Source organism: Gopherus flavomarginatus, chromosome 2 (genome assembly GCF_025201925.1).
Source record: "Gopherus flavomarginatus isolate rGopFla2 chromosome 2, rGopFla2.mat.asm, whole genome shotgun sequence".
NCBI classification, from domain to species: Eukaryota; Metazoa; Chordata; order Testudines; family Testudinidae; genus Gopherus; species Gopherus flavomarginatus.
The window spans coordinates 277,464,444-277,489,635 of NC_066618.1; the positions used below are offsets into that span (position 1 = coordinate 277,464,444).

Below are 25,192 nucleotides of genomic sequence, written 5' to 3' on the forward strand. Positions count from 1 at the left end.
TAAATTGTGGGAGGGGATAATTGTGAAGAATCAAACTGAGAAATTCTCTTACATTATCCTTGGTACAATTAGAGGCTCACAAATGACTTAATGCCTGTGGCTTTAATTCTGATGCCAAAAGAAAACTAATGCTTAAGCAACAGTGACATATTAAAATGTACATGTTAAGCACGCTTTGCTACAAAACTAAGATGCAAATATGACATTCCAGTGCTGGTAACTTTTACCATGTACAGATTCACCACCATTCAGTTTAGTCTGGCATGATTTGCAATTTTTATGCATGCCTTACCTATGCTACAATACAGCCATATCGAGGGAACTGATTACAAGGCAGTTGCTCCTATTATTACTGGTAATTGGTTTCAACCAGTCTATAATGGAATCAATTTGTAGTGCAAACTGGACCTTCAACATAGCTGTAGGCTAAAGCCCCAATATTCTGCACATATACTACAAATTAGGACAATGTTTGTAATGTGTTGGGGGTAACCATGTTATAACCAGGTTACCTGATATGGTTGTATTTGTAACATAGACAGGTCCTCAGATGACCAAAATGGAGCCTGCATTGACAGAGGGCAAATTATAGCCAAAAGGGGGGTGGGGAGGCTGTATTTGCCTGAAAAGTTATATATGATTAGGTTACTTAAATTTCTAATTCAAGCAGTAAAGTAAGGTCACAAGTGAAAATCTTAATTAAGAATCTTTGTAAGAAGGAAATGAAATTGAAATAGGAAGAATGAACTGTGTGGATTGCTTTTGATGTTTAAAACAATGTTTTATTCCTCTTTAGCATGTTCTGTGGCTGGGGTTCCAGGTATGAGGAAATGGTATTTTGCAAATCAAGTTATATATGATTTCTATCAGGTAAGAAGAAAAACAGTTCTGTAACTCTTCTGCTGACTGTGCAAATTTCGATTAACATAAATCAGCACTTTGACTAATAGATTCCTTTTGCTTTATTAGTTTTGTAGTTCTGACTGGGAGGAGATCAATGTTGACATGAAGAAAGATGAAAATGAAAACTCTCTCCATACCAGTATAGAAGAATGCCTGGGTGCTATTCAGAGTTTTGAGGAGGAAGACACTAGCAGCAGAGAGTCACTGTCACTGATTGAGTATGCTTATTATATTTTTATTGAAACGTAGTGATTCAGATCGGATACAGAACAAGGGAACCAAGAGAACTAATTAGTTCTTTTGATGATAGTTTGTGTCCATTTTAATTAATCAGCAACCCCCCCTAAAAACCTTTAAATCCAAAATTCAGTGTGGTTTTACATGACTCTTAACTTTTATGAAATAACAAAATAACTAAGATATTTTAAAGTAAAAAGTCATGTAAAGCCACGCTGAATTTTGGATTTAAAGGTTTTTCATTAGTTCTAACTGCTGACTTAATTAAGATGCCAAGACAGGCATGAAACATATGTCCTCTTTTTGTTTTACATCAAGATGCTTGAACCTGTCAGTTAAACATAAATATAGGGGATTGATTTTTGTTCTGTGCTTCATAAGAATTTTGACATAATTTCAAAGTATCACAAAAATGTTTCTTTATGCTTGCTAATCTGTCATTTTACTTTAAGCGGTTCAGTGACTAGAATACCTAATACTTTGCCTGTCTTGAATGATGTTTGTATGCACAGTTAAAATTTATATTATATTCTTATATTTTATTTCCTTGAAAGGTTCCATTGTAGTGACATACTCCAGGATTTTCAAAGGAGCCTGAGGCAGTCAGATGCTCAAATCTCAGTGAAATGAGTGTCTAATATAGGTGGTCAAAAATATATAGAAACATTTTCCACTGGCGAATGCAGATGGGTCAGAACCAAAACCATTCCATGAGAATGTGCTGACTTTGACAATTTTGTTTGTTTTGACTTTATTGGTTTGATTAATTTAATTTTGGTTTTTATAATAAGTATAACATATTACATTTAATACTAGATATTGATTTGATGTTATTGAATCATTTTGTTGATTCCAAATTGAAATTTTTGGAATATTTGTTCCAAGGGAAATTTTGAATTTTGTCTTTTTGTTCCAATTCTGAACAAAAACAAATTTTGAAATGTCAGAATTTCTGACAGAACAGAAATTCATGCTTCCCGTTAGTGCTCATGTCTAACTATCTTAGGTCCCTTTAATAATCCCAGGTATGTCAAATAATCTGTTATAATTCTGCTAAGTCTTTATCTTGAAATGATAGAGTGAAGAGAGTTTAAAGTAAGTTTATGGAGAGAACGGAGAGCAGACAAATAAGTAAAACAAGTTTAAATGCATGTTGAAAACTGAAAAACCTATAAGAACAGCCATATTGGGTCAGACCAAAGGTCCATCTAGCCCAGCAGTGGCCAATGCCAGGTGCCCCAGAGGGAATGAACAGAACAGGTAATCATCAAGTGATGCATCCCCTGTCACCCATTCCCAGCTTCTGGCAAACAGAGACTAGGGATACTATCCCTGCCCATCCTGGCTAATAGCCATTGATGAACCTATCCTCCATAAATTTATCTAGTTCTTTTTTGAACCCTGTTGTAGTCTTGGCCTTCACAACATCCCCTGGCAAGGAGTTCCACAGGTTGACTGCGCGTTGTGTGAAAAAATACTTCCTTTTGTTTGTTTTAAACCTCCTGCCTATTAATTTCATTTGGTGACCCCTAGTTCTTGTATTATGAGAAGGAGTAAATAACACTTCCTTATTTACTTTCTCCACATCAGTCTCGGCCTTATTAATCTCTCCTCAGACGGCAGCAATTCCATACCCCTAATCATTTTTGTTGCCCTTTTCTGAAACTTTTCCAATTCCAATATCTTTTTTGAGATGGGGCGACCACATTTGCATTCGGTATTCAAGATGTGAGCATACCATGGATTTATATAGAGACAATATGATATTTTCTGTCTTATTATCTATCCCTTTCGTAATGGTTCTCAACATTCTGTTTGCTTTTTTGGCTGACGCTGCACATTGAGTGAATGTTTTCAGAGAACTATCCACAATGGCTTCAAGATCTTTCTTGAGTGATAACAGCTAATTTAGACCCCATGGTTTTATATGTATAGTTAGGATTATGTTTTCCAGTGACTTTGCATTAATCAACATTGAATTTCATCGGCCATTTTGTTGCCCAGTGACCCAGTTTTGAGAGGTCCTTTTGTAACTCTTTGCAGTCTGTCTGGGATTTAACTATCTTGAGTAGTTTTGTATCATCTGAAAATTTTGCCACCTCACTGTTTACCCCTTTTTCCAGATTGTTTATGAATATGTTAAATAGGACTGGTCCTAGTACAGACTCCTAGAGGACACCACTATTTACCTCTCTCCCTTCTGAAAACTGACCATTTATTCCTACCCTTTGTTTCCTATCTTTTAACCAGTTACCGATCCATGAGAGAACCTTCCCTCTTATCCCATAACTGGTTACTTAGCTTAAGAATCTTTGGTGAGGGACCTTGTCAAAGGCTTCCTGAAAATCTAAGTACACTATATCCACTGGATCCCTCTTGTCCACATTCTTGTTGACCTCCTCAAAGAATTCTAGTAGATTGGTGAGGCATGATTTCCCTTTACAAAAAACATGTTGACTATTCCCCTACAAATTATGATTATCTATGTGTCTGACAATTTCGTTTTTTACTGTAGTTTCAACCAGTTTGCCTGGTAATGAAGTTAGACTTACCGGCCTGTAATTGCCGGGATCACCTCTGGAGCCCTCTTTAAAAAGTGGTGTCACTTTAGCTATCTTCCAGTCATTTGGTACAGAAGCTGATTTAAATGATAGGTCACAGACTACGGTTAGTAGTCCTGCAATTTCACATTTGAGTTCCTCCAGAACTCTTGGGTAAATACCATCAGATCCTGGTGACTTATTACTGTTTAGTTTATTAATTTGTTCCAAAACTTCCTCTAATGACACATCAATCTGGGACAGTTCCTCACATTTGTCACCTAAAAAGAATGGTTCAGGTTTGGGAATCTCCTTTACGTCCTCAACGGTGAAGACCAATGCAAAGAATTCATTTAGTTTCTCTGCAATGGCCTTATCATCCTTGAGTGCTCCTTTAGCAACTTGATTGACCAGAGGCCCCACTGGTTGTTTAGCAGGCTTCCTGCTTCTGATGTACGTAAAAATTTTTTTATTACTTTTTGAGTCTTTGGCTAGCTGTTCTTCAAATTCTTTTTTAGCCTTCCTAATTATATTTTTACATTTCATTTGCCAGAGTTTATGCTCCTTTCTGTTTTCCTCACTAGGATTTAACTTCCACTTTTTAAAGGATGCCTTTTTGCCTATCTCTGCTTCTTTTACTTTGTTGTTTAGCCACAATGGCACTTCTTTGGTTCTCTTACTATGTTTTTTAATTTGGGGTATACATTTTAATTTGAGCTTCTATTAACGGTGTCATTAAAAAGTTTCCAAGTAGCTTGCAGCGATTTTACTTTTGGTGCTGTACCTTTTCATTTCTGTTTAAGTAACTTCCTCATTTTTTGTGTAGTTCTCCTTTCTGAAATCAAATGCTACAGTGTTGGGCCCTTGTGGTGTTTTCCCTGCCACAGGGACGTTCAATTTAATATACTATGGTCACTATTACCAAGCAGTCCAGCTATATTCACCTCTTGGGACCTGATCCTGTGCTCCACTTAGGACTCAATCAAGAATTGCCTCTCCTCTTGTGGGTTCCATGACTAGCTGCTCCAAGAAGCAGTCATTTACGATGTCAAGAAACTTTATCTCTGCATCCTGTCCTGAGGTGATCTGTACCTAGTCAATAGGGGGATAGTTGAAATCCCCCATTATTGAGTTTTTTTGTTTTAATAACCTCTCTAATCTCTCTGAGCATTTCACAGTAACTATCTCCATCCTGATCAGGTGGTTGGTAATCTATCCCTACTGCTATCTTCTTATTATTCAAGCATGGAATTGCTATCCATAGAGATTCTGTGGTACAGTTTGGTTCATTTAAGATTTTTTACTTCATTTGACTATGCTTTCCTTCATGTATAGCACAACTCCCCCACCAACACGACCTGTTCTGTCCCTCCGATATATTTTGTACCTGGTATTACTGAGTCCCATTGATTATCCTCATTCCACCAAGTTTCTGTGATACCTAATATATCAATATCCTCATTTAATACGAGGCACTCTAGTTCACCCATCTTATTGTTTAGACTTCTTGCATTGGCGTATAGAGACTTGTCACTTTTTAGCTGCCTGCTATCACATGATTTAATTGAAAGAGACTTTTTTTCATTTGACTGTTTCTCATCAGATCGTACCTGTATTTTATCTTCCATACTCTCCTGCTTACTAGGATGTAGAGAATCTCCATTTATAGATCCTCCCCGAAGGGATGTCTCTGTCTGAACCATGTGCTCCTCCACACCTGTTGATTTTCCCCCAGTCCTTAATTTAAAAACTATAATATGTACTAATGCATTATGGGAAAAAATTTCCACTAAAAGAGGCAGTCAGTTATTCTCTGAAACGTAGCAGTGTGTCTTCAAATATACTTTTTAAAATCAAGCTTTTAGTTTTTGTTTACTCACTTTTGTTATTCAGATGATAATGTACAAAAAAGTTATTTCCAAGTAACATCAGTTATAAGATCTTCACTGCAGTATTTTTTACTTTGTCTGCACTGGAGCATTTTGGCAATGCTACCGCAGACGTAACCCCCAAGCACTTGGGTAGATGCCATCTGTTTACACTCACAACTTCTCCCAGGAGTGCACTGACATTCATACCACTGTTTGTTATCTTTGCTCAGAGTAAGTGAAATAAACACAATTGCATCCTCCACGGGGTCCCTCTGCACCATCGTAACACCAGCATGGCCCGGACATGACAGTTGCAGTAGTGCAGTTGGTTCTCCCAGTACTACTACACAGTGTTCTTGCCCACAGTTCAGTGACATCTCTGATAGGTCTCTTTCACTTGTCTATTCACACTCCATCTCCTCTGTGTAGGCCAGAGAGCAGCTGGGGTAGTACTCATCTGGTCTTGGCTCTGCTTTTCACTTGCTTTTCCCATTTTCTCCCCCTCCTTGTTTTCAAAGGCACAGAGTCCTAATACTAGCAAAACTTCATTTTAGGTTTTTTCCTTTGGCTTTTTAACAATGTATAATCTGCATAATAAAACTTTTGTATAACTGAAACATGTTAGAACTCCAACAATAAACTTTTAAAAGGGGAAGTGGTTATGCCTCATGGGGAGCCAAGCAGGATCTCTTCCATGACAACAAGGCTTACACTGTTCCCCTCACAACATCTTATGGAGATACAAAAGAGAAGGAGATGGTTAATCCAACAATAATAACTAGGGCCCTACTAAATTCATGGTACATTTTGGTCAATTTCATGGTCATAGGATTTTAAAAATCATAAAATTTCATGATTTCAGCTATTTAAATCTGAAATGTCATGGTGTTGTAATTGTAGGGGTCCTGCCCCAAAACGGAGTTGTCAGGGAGGGGGCGGGTACTGCTACCCTTACTTCTGCACTGCTGCTTGTGGTAGCGCTGCCTTCAGTGGTGGGCAGCTGGAATGGGGAGGGCTGCGGTCTAGGAGCCCAGCTTTGAAGGCAGAGCTTCCGCCAGCAATCGCACAGAAGTGGTATGGTACTGTCACCCTTACTTCTGCGCTGCTGCCAGCGGAGCTGGGTCCTCAGTCAGCAGCTGCCATTCTCTGGCCACCCAGCTCTGAAGGAAGCAACTCAGAAGTAAGGGTGGCATGGTATGGTATTGCCACCATTACTTCTGGGCTGCTGCTGCTGACGACAGGGTGCTGCCTTTAGAGCGGGCATTTGGCCAACAGCCACTGCTCTCTGGCTGCCCAGCTCTGAAGGCAGCACCGAAGTAAGTGCGGCAATACCGCAACCCCCGCCCCCCACCCCAAATAACCTTGTGACCCCACTGCAAATCCTTTTTGGGTCAGGATCCTCAATTTTAGAAATGCCGGTCTCCCTTGTGAAAGCTGTATAGAATAGGCTAAAAGTAAACAAAAGACCAGGTTTCACGGTCCATGATGCGTTTTTCATGGCCATGAGTTTGGCTGGGCCCTAATAATAACTTAAAATCCAAAAAGCAAAACAGCTATATAACAAAATATGAACTCATGAACGTAATCACAAGAAAAACAGTAGTAGGAACACAAGCTTCTTGCCTCCTCAAGTATGATCACTCCAAAAAGGGGATGCTCACTCTTGCAAAAATCAGGATGCTAGGTCTAAAGTTGATTAATTGTAACACAACATTTGCTCAGGTGACTTGAATTCAGAGAAGAGCTTATGAAAAAAATCCCTAAACACTTCTAAAGAACAAATTACAAATCTTGATAGTGAGGAAATGGCAGCATAGAGTCCAGGTTGTTAACATATAGAGTCGTTGGCATTCTAGAGATGTTAGGGTTTTTTAACTTTAGAAGGAATCAATTGACTATACTTTTTTTCTGGCTGTTTGAAATCTTAGATACTTAACTTCCTAGAGTTTTTAAGTTTAAAATCTAGACTTTTATGTAGTAAAGGCATAAATGGTGTATGTTCTTATGCTGTCCCTTGTACCAAGATAAGGCATGACTTGCATGTTTCTTCTGGAAAATAAGATTATACATGTAAATATAGTAGATGCTATTGTAATAGATAAATGTGCAGTACTGAGAATGAAACTACTCATATTAAATGTAAGTAGTAAAATACACAGAATGGGTAGTTATCCATTACTGTTAATATGTTGATAGCTATAGTACTACACAGCAGAAGATTGTAAAAAGCTGTAAATGAAGCTGAAGATTTTACCTTTGGTTACTTGCTTTGAGAGGCAGCATAGACTAGTGGACAGATCAGAGCTGGGAGCCAGATACTCTTGAATTCTAAACTCAGTTCTGCCACTGACTCTGTGGCCTTGGAGAAATCACTTAACCGATCTGCTTTTGTTTCTCTGTAAGTAAAATGGAAATGTCAGTGATTCCTTGCAGGATTAATATGGTGGTTGCTTAGTGCTTTGAAGATGTAGTGTACTTTCATAAAGTGCTAAATATCATTACTGATAATTTAGTTCTGGATAATTTTGTATATAAACTTTTTCAGTCTGGTAACCCTCTTTAATTTCAGTGTCTATGAAGAATCTGCAGAGAGTCTACATCAGTTATCGGACAAGCTCCCTGCTCCTGGTAATTTCACAAGCTTGTGTTTATCTTGAAGGTCCCTGTTCTGAGGAGCTTGCAGTCTAAGGACAGATAGTTAGACAGATGTTAAGGGAAGGGGAGCAGCAACTGAATAATTTTGAAATGTCAGCTAGTTTCAGTCTAGGTGGCATTGCAGAAGTGGGTACTTCAGGGACTTAAACATGGAAAGGGTATTTGCCTTGTGAATAAGCTCAGAGAGGTTGGACCATGCATGTGGTGTGGAAGAAGTGATGGAGGTAACTGACTGTGAGAAAGCAGATGGAGGTGAGAACATTGGCAGAAAGGGGGTGGAGGGTAGGTAACATGAAGCCCAATGTGTGAGTAGGGAGGAGGCATTATAGAGAGTTTTGAAGCTTAAATTGTATTCACTAGCTGATGGGGTGTCAATGGAGAAATCCAAAGGAGAGTAATGTTCAAATTGACAGGCAAGGAAAATGACTAGACTGAAGTTACCAGTGTGTTTTTTTGGGAGGTCAGAGTGGAGGATGTTGCAGTGGTCAAAGCAGAATATAGAGGGCCTGAGTGGCAGATTTCACTGTAGGGGATAGAAAGAGAAGTATACATCTTGGAGATGTTGAGGAGGATGAAACAAGACACAGTCTGGTTGCATGGGGCAAGGGAGAAGGAGGAGTCAAAAATAACCTGTATATCATTGACTTGAGTCACAGAGCTGAAGTTGTTGGGGGCTGGAGTTTAAGGGCTGGAGTTGTTGATGGTGATAGAGAACGGAGGGAAGTAGAGAATGTTTGGGAGAGAAGATAATGCGTTTTGGTTTTCCTATGAAGTATAAGCTGATGACAAGACATCAAAGAGGAGAAGATAAAGCAAGAGTCAGCAACCTACGGCATGACTGCCAATGGTGGCATGCAAGCTGATTTTTAATGTCATGTCGAGGTCCTGGCCTCCGGCCTCACTCAGCCCACTGCTGGCCTGGGTGAAGGGAACCCCAGGCTGGTAATAGGCTGAGCGGAGCCAGCATCTGGAACCCCAGCTGGCAGGAGCTGGTGGCTGGAAGCCCAGACTGGCAGCAGGCTGAGCAGGGCCCTGGCTCAGCCCGCTCAGCCCTGCTCAGCCCGCTGCTAGCCCAGGGTCCTAGCCGCTGGTCCCACTCAGCCTGCTGCTGGCCTGGACGGATGGAACCCTGGGCTGAGCGGAGCCAGCGTCTGGAACCCTGGCTGGCAGGAGCCAGCGGACGGAACTCCAGACTGGCAGCAGGCTGAGCCGCTCAGCCTGCCGCTGCTCTGGGGTCTTGGCTGTCGACCATGCTCAGCCCGCCGCTGCTCTGGGGTTCCGGCTGCTGGCCCCTTGCCAGCCGAGGTCCTGGCTGCTGAGACCCCAGCTGGCAAGGGACCGGCAGCCAGAACCTAGAAGTGAAAGTAAGGGGGAGCGTGCATGCTCGGAGCTGGCCGATGTTGGGGCGCTCTGCTGCGGCTGGAGGCATGGTATGTGGTGCTCTCCGAGCTAGGGTCCTGCTGGCTGCCGGAACTCTCTGGCAGGCTGGCACTGGAGGCCCTGTGCACCAGACTAAGCAGCAGGCAGTCAGGCAAGTCAAAAGGGCCAGCGAGACACGCCATGGAGGTGTCTGTGTTCCAGCCTGTCCTGCTGCTCCTCTCTCACCGCTGTGGCTGGATACCAGGGCACTACAGGCACGTGCCATCCCTGCGGCGTGCACAGCTGCGGCCCATCGGGGGGGAAGGGGAAGGGAGCAGCAGCCAGGGGGTCTTCTGCCACTGTCCCCCATTTTCCTGCAGATGCAGTGCCCCCACACAGCTGGCCCACAGTTCCCTTGGCAGGAACAGCGTGGGGCAGGATCCCATCCAGGTGACCCAGCTGCAACCGGGACTGTCCCAGACCAGCCCCAAGCCCTGTCCCCCCCAAAACTTCCCCCCTACACACACACACACACACACACACACACACACACACACACACACACACACACACACACACACACCAGCCCTCTGTCCTGAGCCCCTCATGCCACTCAACCCTGACTCCTGCACCCTCCATGCTCCCAGTCCTGACTCCTGCATCATCCACATCCCCACCCCCTGCCCTGAGCCCCCCAACCCCATGCCCTGAGCGCTCCCCTCCATGTCCCACCCACACGTCCCCAGCCCCTGAGCTCCTCCCCCCGAGGGGGGTTGCAGTATGACAGTACCTGTAAGAAATGTAAGTTACTTTCACCCCTGCTGGAACCCCAGACCAGCAGCAAACTGAGCGGAGCCAGTGATGAGCTGAGCGGCTCAATCCGCTGCTGGTCTGGGGTTCCGGCTGCCGGTCTTGCTCAGCCCACTGCCAGCCTGGGGTACTGGCAGCCAGCCCAGGGTTGTGCTCCTGGTCTCGACCCAGCGCTCTTCAGTCACCACCTGCTGTAGCCCGCATTGGAAAACTCAGCAAAGAAAAGCAAGGGCAAGGATCACACTAAACTGATAAGATCTGCATTTTAATTTTATTTTAAATGAAGCTTCTTAAATATTTTTAAAACTTTATTTACTTTAAATACAATAGTTTGTTTATATAATATAATATAAATTTTTAGAGAGAGACCTTCTAAAAACGTTATAATGTATTACCGGCACGCGAAACCTTAAATTACAGTGAACTTGGCACACCACTTCTGAAAGGTTGCCTAGCCCTGTGCTAAAATTCCAATAGTGGTGTTTCAAATCTTATTCCTACATTTCTTGATTCTGCCCCTTTAACATACCTGATCACAATCAACAGTAAAGCATATTTTCTTAGAATGTTTTATAAATTTGTCTTTCCTCTTTAAAATGAGATGAATGCTTGGCTCTACAATGTCATAGTATCACATTAATTTGCATCGTATGTGTTTTATTTACAGGAAGAGCCATGGTTGATGTAATACTACAGTCTGCTGAAAGAGATGCCCCCAAGTTAAAAGATTGCTTACCTGCTATTGGTGCCCTGAAACATCTGAAAGAATGGCATTCTGCAAAAATCACTATAGCAACAAATGACTATAAAGGGTAAGATTTTTTTCAATTGTTCAGGCAGGTGCATTATTTGTTTTGCGTGAACATACATTACTGTTTTTAAATAAAGCTTATGAGATGTCTTAGTTCTTGACAGATATTCTTTAGGAAAGTATGGATTTCTCTCTCAGAGAAGAAAAAAAGCTATCTAGACAATTCTATTACTGTAAATACATGCTTTCAGCAAAGGGGCCGACAGAAATGCAAGCATTTAAAATGCCCCTAATTTCTACGGCACAGTATATAAATATATTTGATCTCATTTTACTTAACTTTCACTCATATATCTAGTTTTCCCTGATGTCCTGGCTTCATTTTACATTACATATTGTATAAAGTTAATATATTACAACACACACAATTATTATTGATTAACTTTGAATCTGGGTTTGTAATTTTTATAAAATGGGTATCAAGATGGTGTTTTTATCTTTTTGAAGTTAAGACTAATCACTTGAATATTTTTAATTATACACAAGTTTGCTTATTACCCTCCCACCTAGTCAGCTCAGTGTAAAATATAGAATGACTTTGGATATGTTTTATTTTTAACCACAAGTTTAACCACAAGTCAGCTGCTTTTTTCCCCATGAAGAGAATTGGGAACTAGAGTAGGCGTGCCTAAGCTTTGTGTCCAAAAAGTAGGCTCAGTCCCCCATTGTCTTGCTGTCGTTTGCCATAACCATGTACTTTCTTTCAAATCCAAGCCTGGAATTTGGGACAGAGGGTTAATCCCATAATATGTTACAGTGCTTGAGATCTGGTCAACAAATTTGTGATTAAAACAAGGAGACTAAACGTAGTGCTGAAATAAACGCCTGTAGTTAGAGAAAATATTTACTTGTCATAAGACACCTGCTAGTGCACACAGAGGGAGATGAAAAACTATCATGATCAATTTATCACAATGGAAAATGCCATACTTGAAATCAGGAAGGAAATCAACACTTCCCTGTGCAACCTGCTTCGGATCAAGTAGGCTTAGCTCCGTGCTGTGCTGCATATCCCTTATGCATAATGAGGCAACTTAGTCCTGTTCTTACAACATGTAAACCCACAAACAATCAACAAGGATAGGGAGATCCTCTAGTTGGCAAGAGAAGCCAATGTCTTCCCTTTCCATCCATGCCTCCTTATTCCCCTTAGTACACAGAGATGGCCAATAGTAGGACGTGCAGACCACAAGACTGCTAATTACAAGCTGACTCATTTTGCCAAGCCAGCCATTGCTCGATACATGCCAATGCACCCTACTGTCATCTTTGTGGAACACGGAAACACCTTCCCCTGCAGAAGGGGCCACCAGCATTTCTGTAAGAGTTTGTACTTTTCAGAGTACAAAGTTTTACATATTTGTCTGTGTTTACGTATTTTCGGGTCTGTTTAGTGCTAAGATTAAGTAGATACATTGGATTAAATCTCATAGCATGTTAATCTGTAAAATTAGATGAAATGAGATTCATTATTTTTTCTTTACATTTACAGTAGCTGGCAAAAAATTGCAGACTACCTATCAGCAGATGTTGTGGCTTCAGATAATCTAATAAATATTATTGACTCAAAAGAGCTGTGGAGAGGAGAGATTCAGGTATGGGAAAGAAAGGTAAATTATTTTTTTCTAGTTTTGGTTAACTTTTTGTTTAGGTTCACTGTGTATATATGCTGCATGAAATTGTTATGGGATGCATACTGTATTATAAATGCTTAAGCTTCATGCTTTCTTCTGAATTTTTTAACAATCTAATTATATAGGAACAAGTTTTAATAATTAACACTTTTTTTTTTTTTAAAAAACAGTGCAAGCTGATTTTTTTTGTTTATAACTTATATTATAACTAAACTGTGGAGTTTCATGGTTTAGGGGCCTAACTTTTTACCGTCTTTACCTTAGGGGTGTATGTGTGTGGTTTCTTTTTGTTTTTTTTTTGTAAGCCAAATCTTTTGTTGTTCATGACAAACCATTATTCTCTTTCTGTGCTATTTTGTAGTACTCAGATGAAACCCCACATCTGGCACTTGTGCAAAAGCAGCAATCATTCAACTGTAGAAGACAGTACTTGTGTTTGCAATGTCTTAATCTTGAGCACATTACCTGGTTACCCAACCCTAATATTATTCCTACTCAGTTGTTTGTTTGAAATCTGTTCGTCCATATCCTTTTAAAGTAATTGTATATCTAATTGACTGAAAAAAATGGGTTTATTAAAATAATGCTTTGCTTTATGTAAACTTTATTTCATCTTCATCTGCTAGTTGCACTAAATACTTGATATGCAAGAACATGAGAATTTTTCTAACCTAATTCATCTAATTAACATCAGGCTTTATATCTGCCTTCTTAAAAATATTCTATTTTCTTTAGTTTGGATTTGAAGTTAGGTTTCCAAAATTTTGTATAAAGAGTGTCTCAGCCAAGCCTTTCAGCACATCGTATTTGAATACTTGCTTCACTGCCAAGAAAACAGCACAATCAAAGACTACTAGTATTTTGCCAGAGGTAAGTTCTGTGTTTGAGCTTTCTTTGGACTACAATAATTCATTTTTTTACCTTTCTGAGAAAATTAATAATGAGGGAAGTGGTAGCCAGGATTCAAAAACAAATATAAAAGTACTGACTCTGCAATGTATATCTCTTAAGGCTTATCTTGTTCATATTTTTGTCTGGATAGTATCAGTGATATTTGATCTAATTATATGTTTAAAATATGATACTACGTTCTCAAAGTAGAAATGAAAAATGGTTGATTTCTTAGCTTTCAAAAAAAAATGTTAAATACTGCTGTAGCATGTTGAAGCATATATTCATTTATTTATTTGTACAAATACACTTTAATATTAAACACTTTTTTTCTGAAAATTGCTTTTTTTTCTGAAAATTGCTTGTACTATTTTTACCCAGTGGAAATTGGTCATCTTTTAAAGTTTAAAAATTGAAATCCATATTATTGATGGAAAATAATATAAAAACTCCTTTAATGTAACTACATATATGAATTTTAATAGTTTTTTACAGTTAAAGCTTCTAAATATATTTTGTCATTAATTGTATGGTCTTGAATGATTTTTATTTGTAGTATCTGAGGGAAAATCGGCTCAGAAGCAGCCCTGCAGATATTATTTCATATGCATGTGTGTATTCTACAGGGCTGGCTCCAGGCACCAGCAAAGAAAGCAGGTGCTTGGAGTGGCCAATGGAAAGGGGCGGCATGTCCAGGTCTTCGGCGGCAATTCGGCAACGGGCCCCTCAGTGCCTCTTGAAGCGAAGGACCCGCTGCCGAAGAGTGAAGGGATTGCAGCTTTATTTTTTTTTCTTTTTTTTTTTTTTCTTCTCCCCCCGCCCCCCTTCACTTTGCCACTTGGGGTGGCAAAAAAGCTGGAGCCAGTCCTGGTATTTTAAGGAATCTATTGGAAGAATCTTTTTAAGCACCTTCCATAAGTTTGCCCTTTTAAGATGTTTAATTATATTTTAATTTGACTATATTGCAAAACCTTCCTCTCTTTCTCACCCCCATTTCCCTACTTCAAATATGTTCCTAAATAATGACCCAGTTCAGCAAAGCACTTAAAGCAAGTGATTAAGTCCCATTGAAATAATATCCAAAATATAAAAGTTACAAATTCTGAATTTAATTTCTTTTCAGGTTTTTCATTATTATGGTCCTGTGTTAGAATTCATGCGGCTGGTGATGCTTTCAGATCTGCCATCCTATTTTGTATCAGATCTTGAATTTGAGCTGTATCCTTTTGTTTCAAAGCTCATCTCTCTCACACACACGCACCCCGGTGTTTGCAAATGGCAGGGAAGAGAACGGGGGCTGTGGTGGGTCACCTTAATTTGCTAAATTTATGATGTATATTTAGTTATGTCAGAAGTGTCTAGATTATATAGACAGGCACCTTTTAGTGCTTTTATAAAACTAAATACGTAAAATAAAGATGCATATTAATATTATTAAACTATTTTCCTGATTATACCACCAATTACGTCAGGTACTGTGTAGTGTATAAGCTGATGTGAGACTATGGTAATGTTTATCTTTCTATAGAATAGTGACACTTCTCTTGTTATAGAAATCTGTGATTTAAAAAAACAAAACAAAAAAACCTTTCAAAATATATCTCCGGGTGCATAAAGGTTTTAACATATTTGCAATTTCCTGAGAATGTTTAATAAGATCTAATTATGAATAAGTGATATTAGAACTGGAATGTCTAATGAAAATTTTTTCCCATATGGAGGATTTCAGGTAAAATAAACTATATTCAAGTGATGCAGAGTTAAAATTGAAGCTAGAGCAGATGCAGAATATCTTCATATCTGAAACACTTTCCTTAAAGACACAACTTTCAGCTCGTTTAACACACTTTTTTTTGCAAGCAGCATAAAATATATATAAACTTTTCTTGATCAAATGTACATTTTAGAGCATGAGTTTGAACTACTTATTGAACCTTGCAGCCCTCATGGTGTGCACCTAATATTTGTAATTCAATAACTAGGAGGGGGAAAGGAATCTTAAATACTAAATGCATTCTCATGTGCTAACAAGAATTTTGTTTAAGGAGAACATAGACTAAATTTACTATAGTTATGAAGAGAGGGCTTAAAATAACACCAGCGTAGTCAGAGGTTAAATGTATACATCTTTGGAAGTGCCCTTTCTGCAGCCCCCATTGGCCTGGAGTAGCGAACTGCGGCCAGTGGGAGCCGCGATCGGCTGAACCTGTGGACGCGGCAGGTAGACAAACCGGCCTGGCCTGCCAGGGGCTTTCCCTGAACAAGCAGCGGCCCTAGTTTGAGAGCCACTGATTTGGACTGTACTATATATAAAAAAAAAAATGAGAAATTCCTCCCGCTCCCAAGTTTTTCAGAAAACAGAATTACAAGTATATTAATTTATACTTTTCTGTTACATTGGAACTGACATCTGTGGCAGCTCTTTTGTGAACTGGAGGCAGTATTGTAGTTCTAAGGGTATGTCTGCACTGCAAAAAATCAAAATAAAACCCCAAACAAAAAGTAACTGTGGCAATGAGTCTCAGAGCCCAAGTCAACTGACTTAGGTTTACGCTGTGAGGCTAAAAATAGCAGTGTAGATGTTTGGACTCGGGCTGGAACCTGGTGAGAGGGAGCGGATCCTAGAATCTGCGCTCTAGCCCATGTACAAATCTCTGTAGCACAAGCCTGAATCAGTTGATCCCGGCTCTTGAGACTTACTGCCATGGGTCTTTTTTTGCAATGTAGGCATACCCTTTAGTGTGCTGGGTTAATAGACCATAATACTCTATATAGACTGTGCATAGGCATATTTACATAATTTAAACGACATTTACCTGATAGAGAAGCCTCCATCCATAGTAGTAATTATCCCTACATATAATAAAAGGAAAAAAATCATGGATTAGTTTGTGACATGCAAATAGCATGGTCAGAGGTAGGCAAAAAGCCCTGTCTTTACAGCCTGCTTAAATAAAGAGTCCTTTGGCACCTGATAGAGTAACAGACGTTTTGGAGCATGAGCTTTCATGGGTGAATACCCACTTCGTCACATGTATCCAACGAAGTGGGTATTTACCCACGAAAGCTCATGCTCCAAAACGTCTGTTAGTTTATAAGGTGCCACAGGACTCTTTGCTGCTTTTACAGATCCAGACTAACACGGCTACCCCTCTGATGCTTAAATAAAGTAGGCTCACAGCCTTATGAAGTTTGTCATGCTTAGTTTTGTAAGTGGAGGTATAAAGTGCACTTGAAGAAACACACTGCCTTTGATCTAATGCCATGATAAAATTAAACAAATAATCTTAGCACGCGTAGTGGGCTAACATGTTGAAACAAAGAGGCCCATGCTGCTATTTGTAGGATGAAGAGGAGAAGGAAGTATTTTGCTGGGCACTCCTATTTTGTTAGACTGACACTCCACTAATGTTGAGCTTTTCTGCCTTAAGTAGTTTTAGTATGTATAGCTTATTTCAGTGTGTAGAGACACTTTTACACAAAATGTTTACAATTTAAAGGGAATGGATAGCTAAGGAGCCCTTTGTCTTCTAGCACACAAGTTAAAATATCATTCAGACCAGCACTTACTTCAGTTGATACCATCAGTCTGATTCTAATGCTGCCAATCAAATGCCTTTCAGAACTAAGGGGTGACGTTTTTATCATACAGAAGGATATTCCATGTACCGTTAAATCAGTGCGCTTAAAAACAGAGAAATTGAGGAAGAGAAATATAATTGGGCCTCTCATTAAAGCCCCTAATAAAGTACAAATATCACTGTAGTCAGAATGCAAATACCCATCTTAAACTGAACCCACCCATTCATTATAATGAACAGCTTTCTGTAAAGGACCCACGAGGAATCATTCATTCATACGTTGAGCACACCAGAAAGGAAGAACATAAAAATACAAATCTAATCTGTTACCAAGGTCTGTGGGATATATCATTATACAGTTTAACCACTTTTCTTTAAGACCTCATGAGTAGAGTCCTGTCAGTCAGTACCTCAAAGGTTTAGATCCTAAATGATTATCTCAAAACTATCACCTGCTATTTTGGTGGTGAAAGATGAATCTCAGATTTTGTTCCAAAGGACAACAACAAAAAAGTAAAGAGAGAAACACAAGAAGGCAACTCACCATTCAGGTGGTATGAGTGGTGGTGCCTGGATTGCCTCAGTTATGACAGTATATCTGTTGCTTTGTAGAAGCTATCAATCAAATCTGCATTCAGTGGGAAGTTATAAGAAATTCAGGCTTCAGCAGTAGCATCTGATACCAGCTGATTAAAATCTTGATATATATTGCTGAAGTAAATCATTAACTGTCATAATGGTAAGAGATTCAGTAAAGTATATAATAATTTGCTCCTACATGGTTACTTGAAAGCTTTCAATAAATATGCTGTATATCATAACATTTATTTACAAAATGCCTGAGTTAGTGTATTACTCCCATCTGATGCGGAGAATTTATTCATTATAATGCTTTGACAATAATGAGGAATGTGTTGGTGGTTTAGTTTGTATTTAGGTGGATTGAAAAGTTTCTTTATGCAGAATATGATCATACCATGATTTATAAAATAGCAACAGGTAAAAGTATTTGAAGATGTGGCTCCTTAAACCTTTCTATACAGAAACTTGACAAGAAACAATATCAATGAAAAGTCTACACTGCTTTTGGACCAGATTTCTTCTCTCTGTGAAAAAGTATAATTTTTATCAACTTGCAGCAATTTTTTTTCAAAATTATTTGTGCATAATCTATTTCAGTATACTTTTAATGTAACACCTAATCTCTGTGGAGCTGCCTCCAAAATTTTCTTCTAGGATCTTTAGATGTGTGTGGTTGTATAGTTTCCAAGAACAGAACTCAAATGCCCATTAAATTGTGAACTTCAGCTAAGTTTTGACCTCATAGCACATCTTGGTACTCACTCTGAATCCCATTCTTCCTCACTCCAGTAGCTGTCCTTGTCTGCTCATTTTCATAATTCAGTTTAACCTTTTAATAAAAATTACTGACCCCACCCTCTTCTGTTCCCACAAATCTTTTTTAAGTCTCTTTATAACAAGAGCCCCCCCACTTTTCCCCCGCCTACCTTCATAAACACAAATAGCAGAGTACTCTCAGTAATTTTTTATGTTCTGCAGACAATACATTGCACAGATGCTATACTGTTAGGCCAGCCATATCTTCAGTGTATTTGCTGCATTCGTAGATTTTAAGACCAGAAGGGACCATTTGATCATCTATTCTGATCTCCTTTACGTCACAGGCCATACATTTCACTAGTTACCTATATGTGAAGCACAGTTCATACAAGCTGATGTACTGCTTCTAGTATAGACTTGCCCAGAGTCACTGATTTCCTCGCGGTGTTGGACATTCTTGCCTCCTAGGGGAATAGGAATAAAAACTGGTGATAGCCTTATCCCTCCATTTCTCACGTTGAATGTTGGTGGTTAGAAATGTCCTCAACAGTGCATTCTAAATGCTGTTGGACAAGCCACTGTATTATCTTACCTCTTCTTATTTCTCTAATGCAGAAAACGAGAAGGCATAGTGCATCATTTATTTTGCAGTCCTAGGCTGATGGAGACGTTTTTATTTTTTGCAGATCGTGATTGCAAGAAAAGCCGATATATTTCTATATTATCCTTTTTGAAAAATTGAGAACATTCTATAATTTTCATAGGACAATGCTTTTGACTCTTTGCTCAGATATAATAGTTATTGCTTTTTCTTGGTACCATAGCTATGAATAATTATGCAGTAATGTTCATTTGAAAATGCTGTTTGCCTGAATTTTTAAGGCAATATAGGTATGTTTACACAGTGTTTCTGATGTTTATAATTCTAACCTACAGTAATCAGGACATTGGCTGCAGTGAGCAAATTGATATGATTATAGAAAGTTACTTATGTTATAGTGTAGAGTTGTGGTTCCATTATAAAACCATATTTTAAGGGTGTACAGTGTAAGTGTTGAAAACTGGCTCCAGTTGTTCAGCTTGATATTTAGGATTTCTGCTAAAGAATGTATTTTCCTCAAACTTCTTCTTCATTTCCTACAAATAAATAGCTTAGTTATTTTAAAAATATACCCGTTTCAAAAAACAAACAAACCACAAGGTTTTTGTGCATTGGTATAACTCAGATAATTGTGATGTGTAAAAATGGTATTTAGCAGACATGTCAATTATGTATAGTAATTTTAGTTTTTACTCATATTAAAAAAAGAAGCTTTTAGAACATTTTATGCATACTTATTATGATAAACTAGAGATGCTCTGACAGTTGTGTGTAATTATCTGTACTAGTAGATTGAAACTGTTCTAAAAGTTGTATATTCAGTCTACTAGATACAGTACAATGCATATTTGAAAGAAGGCCATCAGAAACTTGCTGAAAAATGTATTTTTCCTGATACCACAGCCTGAATGCTCAAGTAAATAGGTAGAGGTACTTCTGTTGTTCTTCTTATTACTAATATTTATTGTCCTGAGAGAGAAATATTGGCAGAAGCAACAACAGATATCTGAATTTATTTGGAAAACAGAAAATAGAAAAATATGTCTTCTCTTGAGAGTGGAGAGTAGCCCAGTGTGGTTATTTATTGGAGTACACAATTAATTTCAGATTTTATAATTATATGGAGATATTGTTAGCCTTGCTGGATTTAGGTTGAGTTGAGATTTGCAGTTATAATGTGAATTAAATCTTTGTATCAGGCATGAAACAGAAAATACAATATATGTGCATCCAGTGGTTCTCCATCTCTTAACTTTCCCTTGATTTTAAAAAGCAAACTTTTCACTTTTGGGAATGCTGCTTCTGCTTAATTCAACTCAGCATGATACCAGTAGAAACAAGTCTCTTGTTTGACAGTGAACAAAAAAAGGAAGGAGTGTCTTTAATAGAAATATACTTTAATCAGCCTCTAATCAACAGCTAAAGAAGAGGAAACCTCGAGCAGGTATGATCTGATTAGATCATGCTATAGGATTTCAGCCAGTCACCAGCATGGATTAGGACGGAATCCATCCCCATCCTCCCACCCCTTGCATATTCTGGGAAGGTTTTTTAAATCTCCTTCCTCTGAAGCATCAGGGATGACTACAGCTGGAGATGGTACACTGGGTGGGATGGGCCAGGGCTCTGAGGTTTTGCTGAGCATTTGAGCATTCTCTCTCTCAGGTGCTAGGCTGGCCAGTTCTTGCTCAGGGTCTAACTGATTGCCAGAACTGGGTTTAGGAAGGAATTTTCCCCCAGGTCAGATTGACCATGACCTTGGGGTTTTTTGCCTTCTCTGTAGCATGTGGGTGCAAGTCACTTGCCAGAATTATCTAGGGATATCTCCCATAATAATATCCTTGCCATTGTGGGAGCATCAGGATTGGTTTACTCCATGCCCTCTGTTCTCTACCTGTGGCATATAATAGCCTAGTCTCATGTGGGTCTCATTTACTTTGGTCTCATTTCCATTGTTGGGCTTAATGTGTGAGTGGTGGTGGCCTGTGATGTACAAAGAGGTCAGACTAGATGTTCTAGAGATCCTTCCTGGCTTTGAACTCTCTGACTATACGAGTAATATTGAGTGCACTGTTTTTGCTCTTTCTACAGGTAGGCGCCTTATTTGTTTTGCCTTGCAATGTAAGCAACATGTTGATTCCCTCTCCTGGCCAGCTGAGTACAAAAAAATGGAAGGAACATATGGCCAAAAAACCAAAGGTCATAACCAGTAAGTAATGTATGTGTAGGAGTGTTGTGTTTATGTGTGCATCAGGAGTATATAATATAAGTAGGCTTGGCCGAATTTGGTTTTTATTTTATTTCAACACATAATATCAGTGTTTGTTTTTAAGCATTTTTTTTTCTGTTTCTTGTTAATTTAAATTTTCATAGTTGCAGGGAATTGGTGTGTGTGGGGGTCAGACAACAATTCTTATTGACAGTAGATACTGAGATTCAAAAAATTAAAGCTTTATAACCATTAAAATGCAAATTGTCAACATTGCATATCAAAATATACAAAGTAAATATTCTTAAATTAAACTGTAGTAAGTTCTCAAGCAGAATTTTTCTTTCTTTGCCTAACTAAATTTTGATTATTGATTGAAATATTTTTTGTGTATGTGGTGAAAATGACATTTACCAATAAAAATCTAATCCTTTCAAGCCTAAATATAAAGATATTAGCACGAATATAGAATAGTTGCATTACTTCAAAATGGAGCTGCACTGGGACTAGCAACAGTGACAGAATCTCCATAACACACAAAAGGCCGTAGTTATTATAAGTTCAACTATGCAATATGCAGAACAGAGAAAAATTAAAAATAACCTGTGCGAGTTATGTAGTGGGTCCAGCCAGCCCTGAGATCAGGGGAATGTAAATCTTCAGGTTCAGCTGAGGATCCAGCTCCTATGTCTCTCCTTTCCTTTTTATTTAAAAAAGATGAAATCCTCATTTTACAAATTAATTCAAGGCCATTGGTTTATGTTAATAGTGATATGATACACTGTAGTTAGCTAACAATGATAATAGCTGCGAAAGTTGTCAGAATCTTTGTCAGTATAACTGAACAAGTTACTTATGCCCCAAGATTTTGACCGTAGTCTCTACAAATTTGTAATTAGATTATCATGGACTCTTTCCAATCCACTCTCTCCATTGTGCTATACATTGTACAAACACGTATGGAAACATGGTCTCTTTCCTGAAGAGTTTACAATCTAAGAAGACAAGTGACATAGGTTTATGGGAAGAGGCATATGATCAGATAATTCAGTATGCGCATACATTTGTAGTCCTCAAAATATATGATAAATGAAATGTCAACTATGCTCATCTGGCCCCTGCCTGTTATGTCAGAGGTGTATCTTCAGGAATGAAGGAGGAAATGATAGTGGTCTTACAAATCTGTTAATGGAAGACATCCATCTATATGGGACAAGCATGGAATAGACAAGGTGACATTTGCATGAGAAGCAGCCACCTCTGCCTATTTGTCATCGTTGTCAAAAAGGAGGATATATGAGGATAAATGACAGGGAGAGAGGATCAGGGTTGTGAAGGGCCTTCAAAGTGAGGGCAGGAAGCTTAATGCTGTGAAACGTAGGCTGGGCTGGGTGGGGAAGGGAGGGGGAGAGGAAGGGCAGATGTGATGTGATTATAGAGAAGATTAGCTGTTGGGTTTTCATTGATTGGAGTGACATCACGGATGAAACCAGGTGAGCACAGAAGAACATTCTCATATTGAAGGCTAGTATACCTAGTCTCCCAGCTGTAGTGGAAATACATTGTATACCACTTTCTCCAAAGCCTAGCTATCCTGTTTATAGTAAATTGAATAGGTGCTGGTCCACAATCTCTTAATTATATGAGAGAGGTACAGTGCTTCATCAAGATTACAATATAAAAGAAGACGTGAAAACACCCTTTCTTGACATCTCAAAATGAGTGTGTGTCTTGAGATGAAGAGAATACTGGAGGTGGGGACATAAAGAGAATACATAGCAAGAATGGATGTCTTGAATTTAATCCTTGTGCACCAATAGATACGAATTTGATTTTTCTCCCTAATTTAAATTAAAACTGTTCTAGAAAACATTACAATATCTTATACAATATTAATGCAGATTATTTGTTGAACTTTCAGTTCTTAAATCTGTCTAAAATATTATTTGTTGAGACAGTGTTATATATGCCTCAATCCAAGAGGGATAACAAAGCTTGAAGGTAGTATTAAGTGATTTGATCTTTGAAGCTTAATACAATATTCTGAAGTGCTCAATCTCTGAGTTTCTTGTGTTTGCAGACATCTGTCAATTTAATAGTTTTTGTATAAAACCTGAAAAAAATAGTTTCTTCAAAGTTATTACTGTCAAGTTCACAGTGATAGATTTTGTTTTAGTACAATCCATATGATCCATGCTTTTGTTAGGAAATAGAACGGAGTATTTTTCATATGCTTCACAGCAGACATTTCTTGCTATCCTTATACTTTTAATAAAGATTTTAAAATTTAAATATATTTTTATAAATACCCCCTTTGTGAGTAGTATCTGCCTCATAATAAAAAGCATTTACAGAAATTTACATAGTTAATGAATAATTCTATTTTCTCTCTTTTTGGGGGAGGAAGAGAATGGTGAGGGTGCGTAACACTTCCTAACACATTTCTAAAAAAATTAGGATTGTTTCAATCCAAATATTCCAACAAGGGTTTCACACTAGCAAAGATTCCATCCACCACCACCATCTTTACAAAAGTAGCAGATAGCGTACAGTTTTGCTCCTGTTTTAGGATAGAACTGTAACTTTTTTGCCTCATAACAAGGTAAGATTTAAGGTATTTATTTATCTTCTCATTTGTACTTTACCAACTACATGCAGACATTGCCTCCTACATGGGTATATATCCGCAGCATTTAAATAACACACAATTATGTTATCCAGTAGTTCAAGACAGAAAATAAAAAAAACAACAAAAAAATGCATCCTTATCCTGTTGAAATTAAAGTGATATGTCAGGCAGAATATGCTAACCCAATCAGATATTGATAAGGGTACCAGAATTAACCTTGCTAATATTGTAAAAAGTGCCTAGGATTTTTGATGACCACAAGTGGTCAATACCTCATATATATTTCTTGTCCATAAACATCGTACTAGGATACAGGTTGAAAATTAATGTGAAAGAATCAGTGGCACATCTGGATTTGATATTTGCACCTGATACATTTAGAATATTTTTAGAGGTCTCCCATGAAAATACCAAGCACTTTTGATGCTGCTGGCTAATGTGATCTGATGCAATCTCAGCTGGCAAGGCTAGAGGCTATGCAAGTAACACTGTGTTAGAATCTAGAAAATATTATGCAAGAGTACTTATGGCACCTTAGAGACTAACAAATTTATTTGATCATAAGTTTTCGGGCTACGAAAGCTTATGCTCGCATAAATTTGTAAGTCTCTAAGGTGCCACAAGTACTCCTGTGTTTTGCAGATACAGACTAATATGCTTGCTACTCTGAAACCTGAAAATATTATGCTTATTTTAAAGACCTTTTTTTTCTCAGAATGGTTCATGATTATCTATTGGTGTTTGCTTAGTTCCAGAAGTTGAGCTTAAAGGAGAGTCTTGCCAATATTATTTCTTGGTACAAGGCAATGGCTTTGGAGGGTGTAAAGCAACTTTGATTCATTCAGCCAATCAGATCAATGGCACAGCCACTCTTGCTTTAATAAATGGAAAGCTACAGACAAGCACAGAAGAAACACAGTCAAGTAAGATTTAAACTCTGTTTTTTAAGGGTTTCTGGGGGGTTAGTGGTGGTGACTGACAATATGTGCAATTTATTTACAGTAAAAAGGTGGGAAAAACTAAGGGGAATAGTTACATTTGATAACAAATATTTTTGTTTCAGCAATATACTTTTTATTCAGACTTGTAAAAAATTATTTAACATTGATGGAAAAGTTCA

The 25,192-nt window shown here is 38.5% G+C and overlaps 1 protein-coding gene across 5 annotated transcripts in view; it reads left to right on the forward strand.

Moving 5' to 3' along the window:
• MTBP (MDM2 binding protein) overlaps positions 1–25,192 on the forward strand; it is a 67,238-nt gene that overhangs the window by 8,094 nt on the left and 33,952 nt on the right. For 4 of the 5 annotated variants that reach the window (XM_050940735.1, XM_050940732.1, XM_050940734.1 and 1 more), the window contains exons 3-12: positions 797–870; positions 970–1,121; positions 8,121–8,179; positions 11,043–11,187; positions 12,679–12,796; positions 13,556–13,690; positions 14,835–14,929; positions 18,336–18,408; positions 21,326–21,443; positions 24,822–24,995. In XM_050940735.1, the coding sequence (XP_050796692.1) occupies positions 823–870; positions 970–1,121; positions 8,121–8,179; positions 11,043–11,187; positions 12,679–12,796; positions 13,556–13,690; positions 14,835–14,929; positions 18,336–18,408; positions 21,326–21,443; positions 24,822–24,995 (1,117 nt within the window). In that variant the 5' untranslated portion in view covers positions 797–822. The remainder of the gene's footprint in view (positions 1–796; positions 871–969; positions 1,122–8,120; positions 8,180–11,042; positions 11,188–12,678; positions 12,797–13,555; positions 13,691–14,834; positions 14,930–18,335; positions 18,409–21,325; positions 21,444–24,821; positions 24,996–25,192) is intronic. The other variant, XM_050940733.1, reaches the window with a different exon arrangement.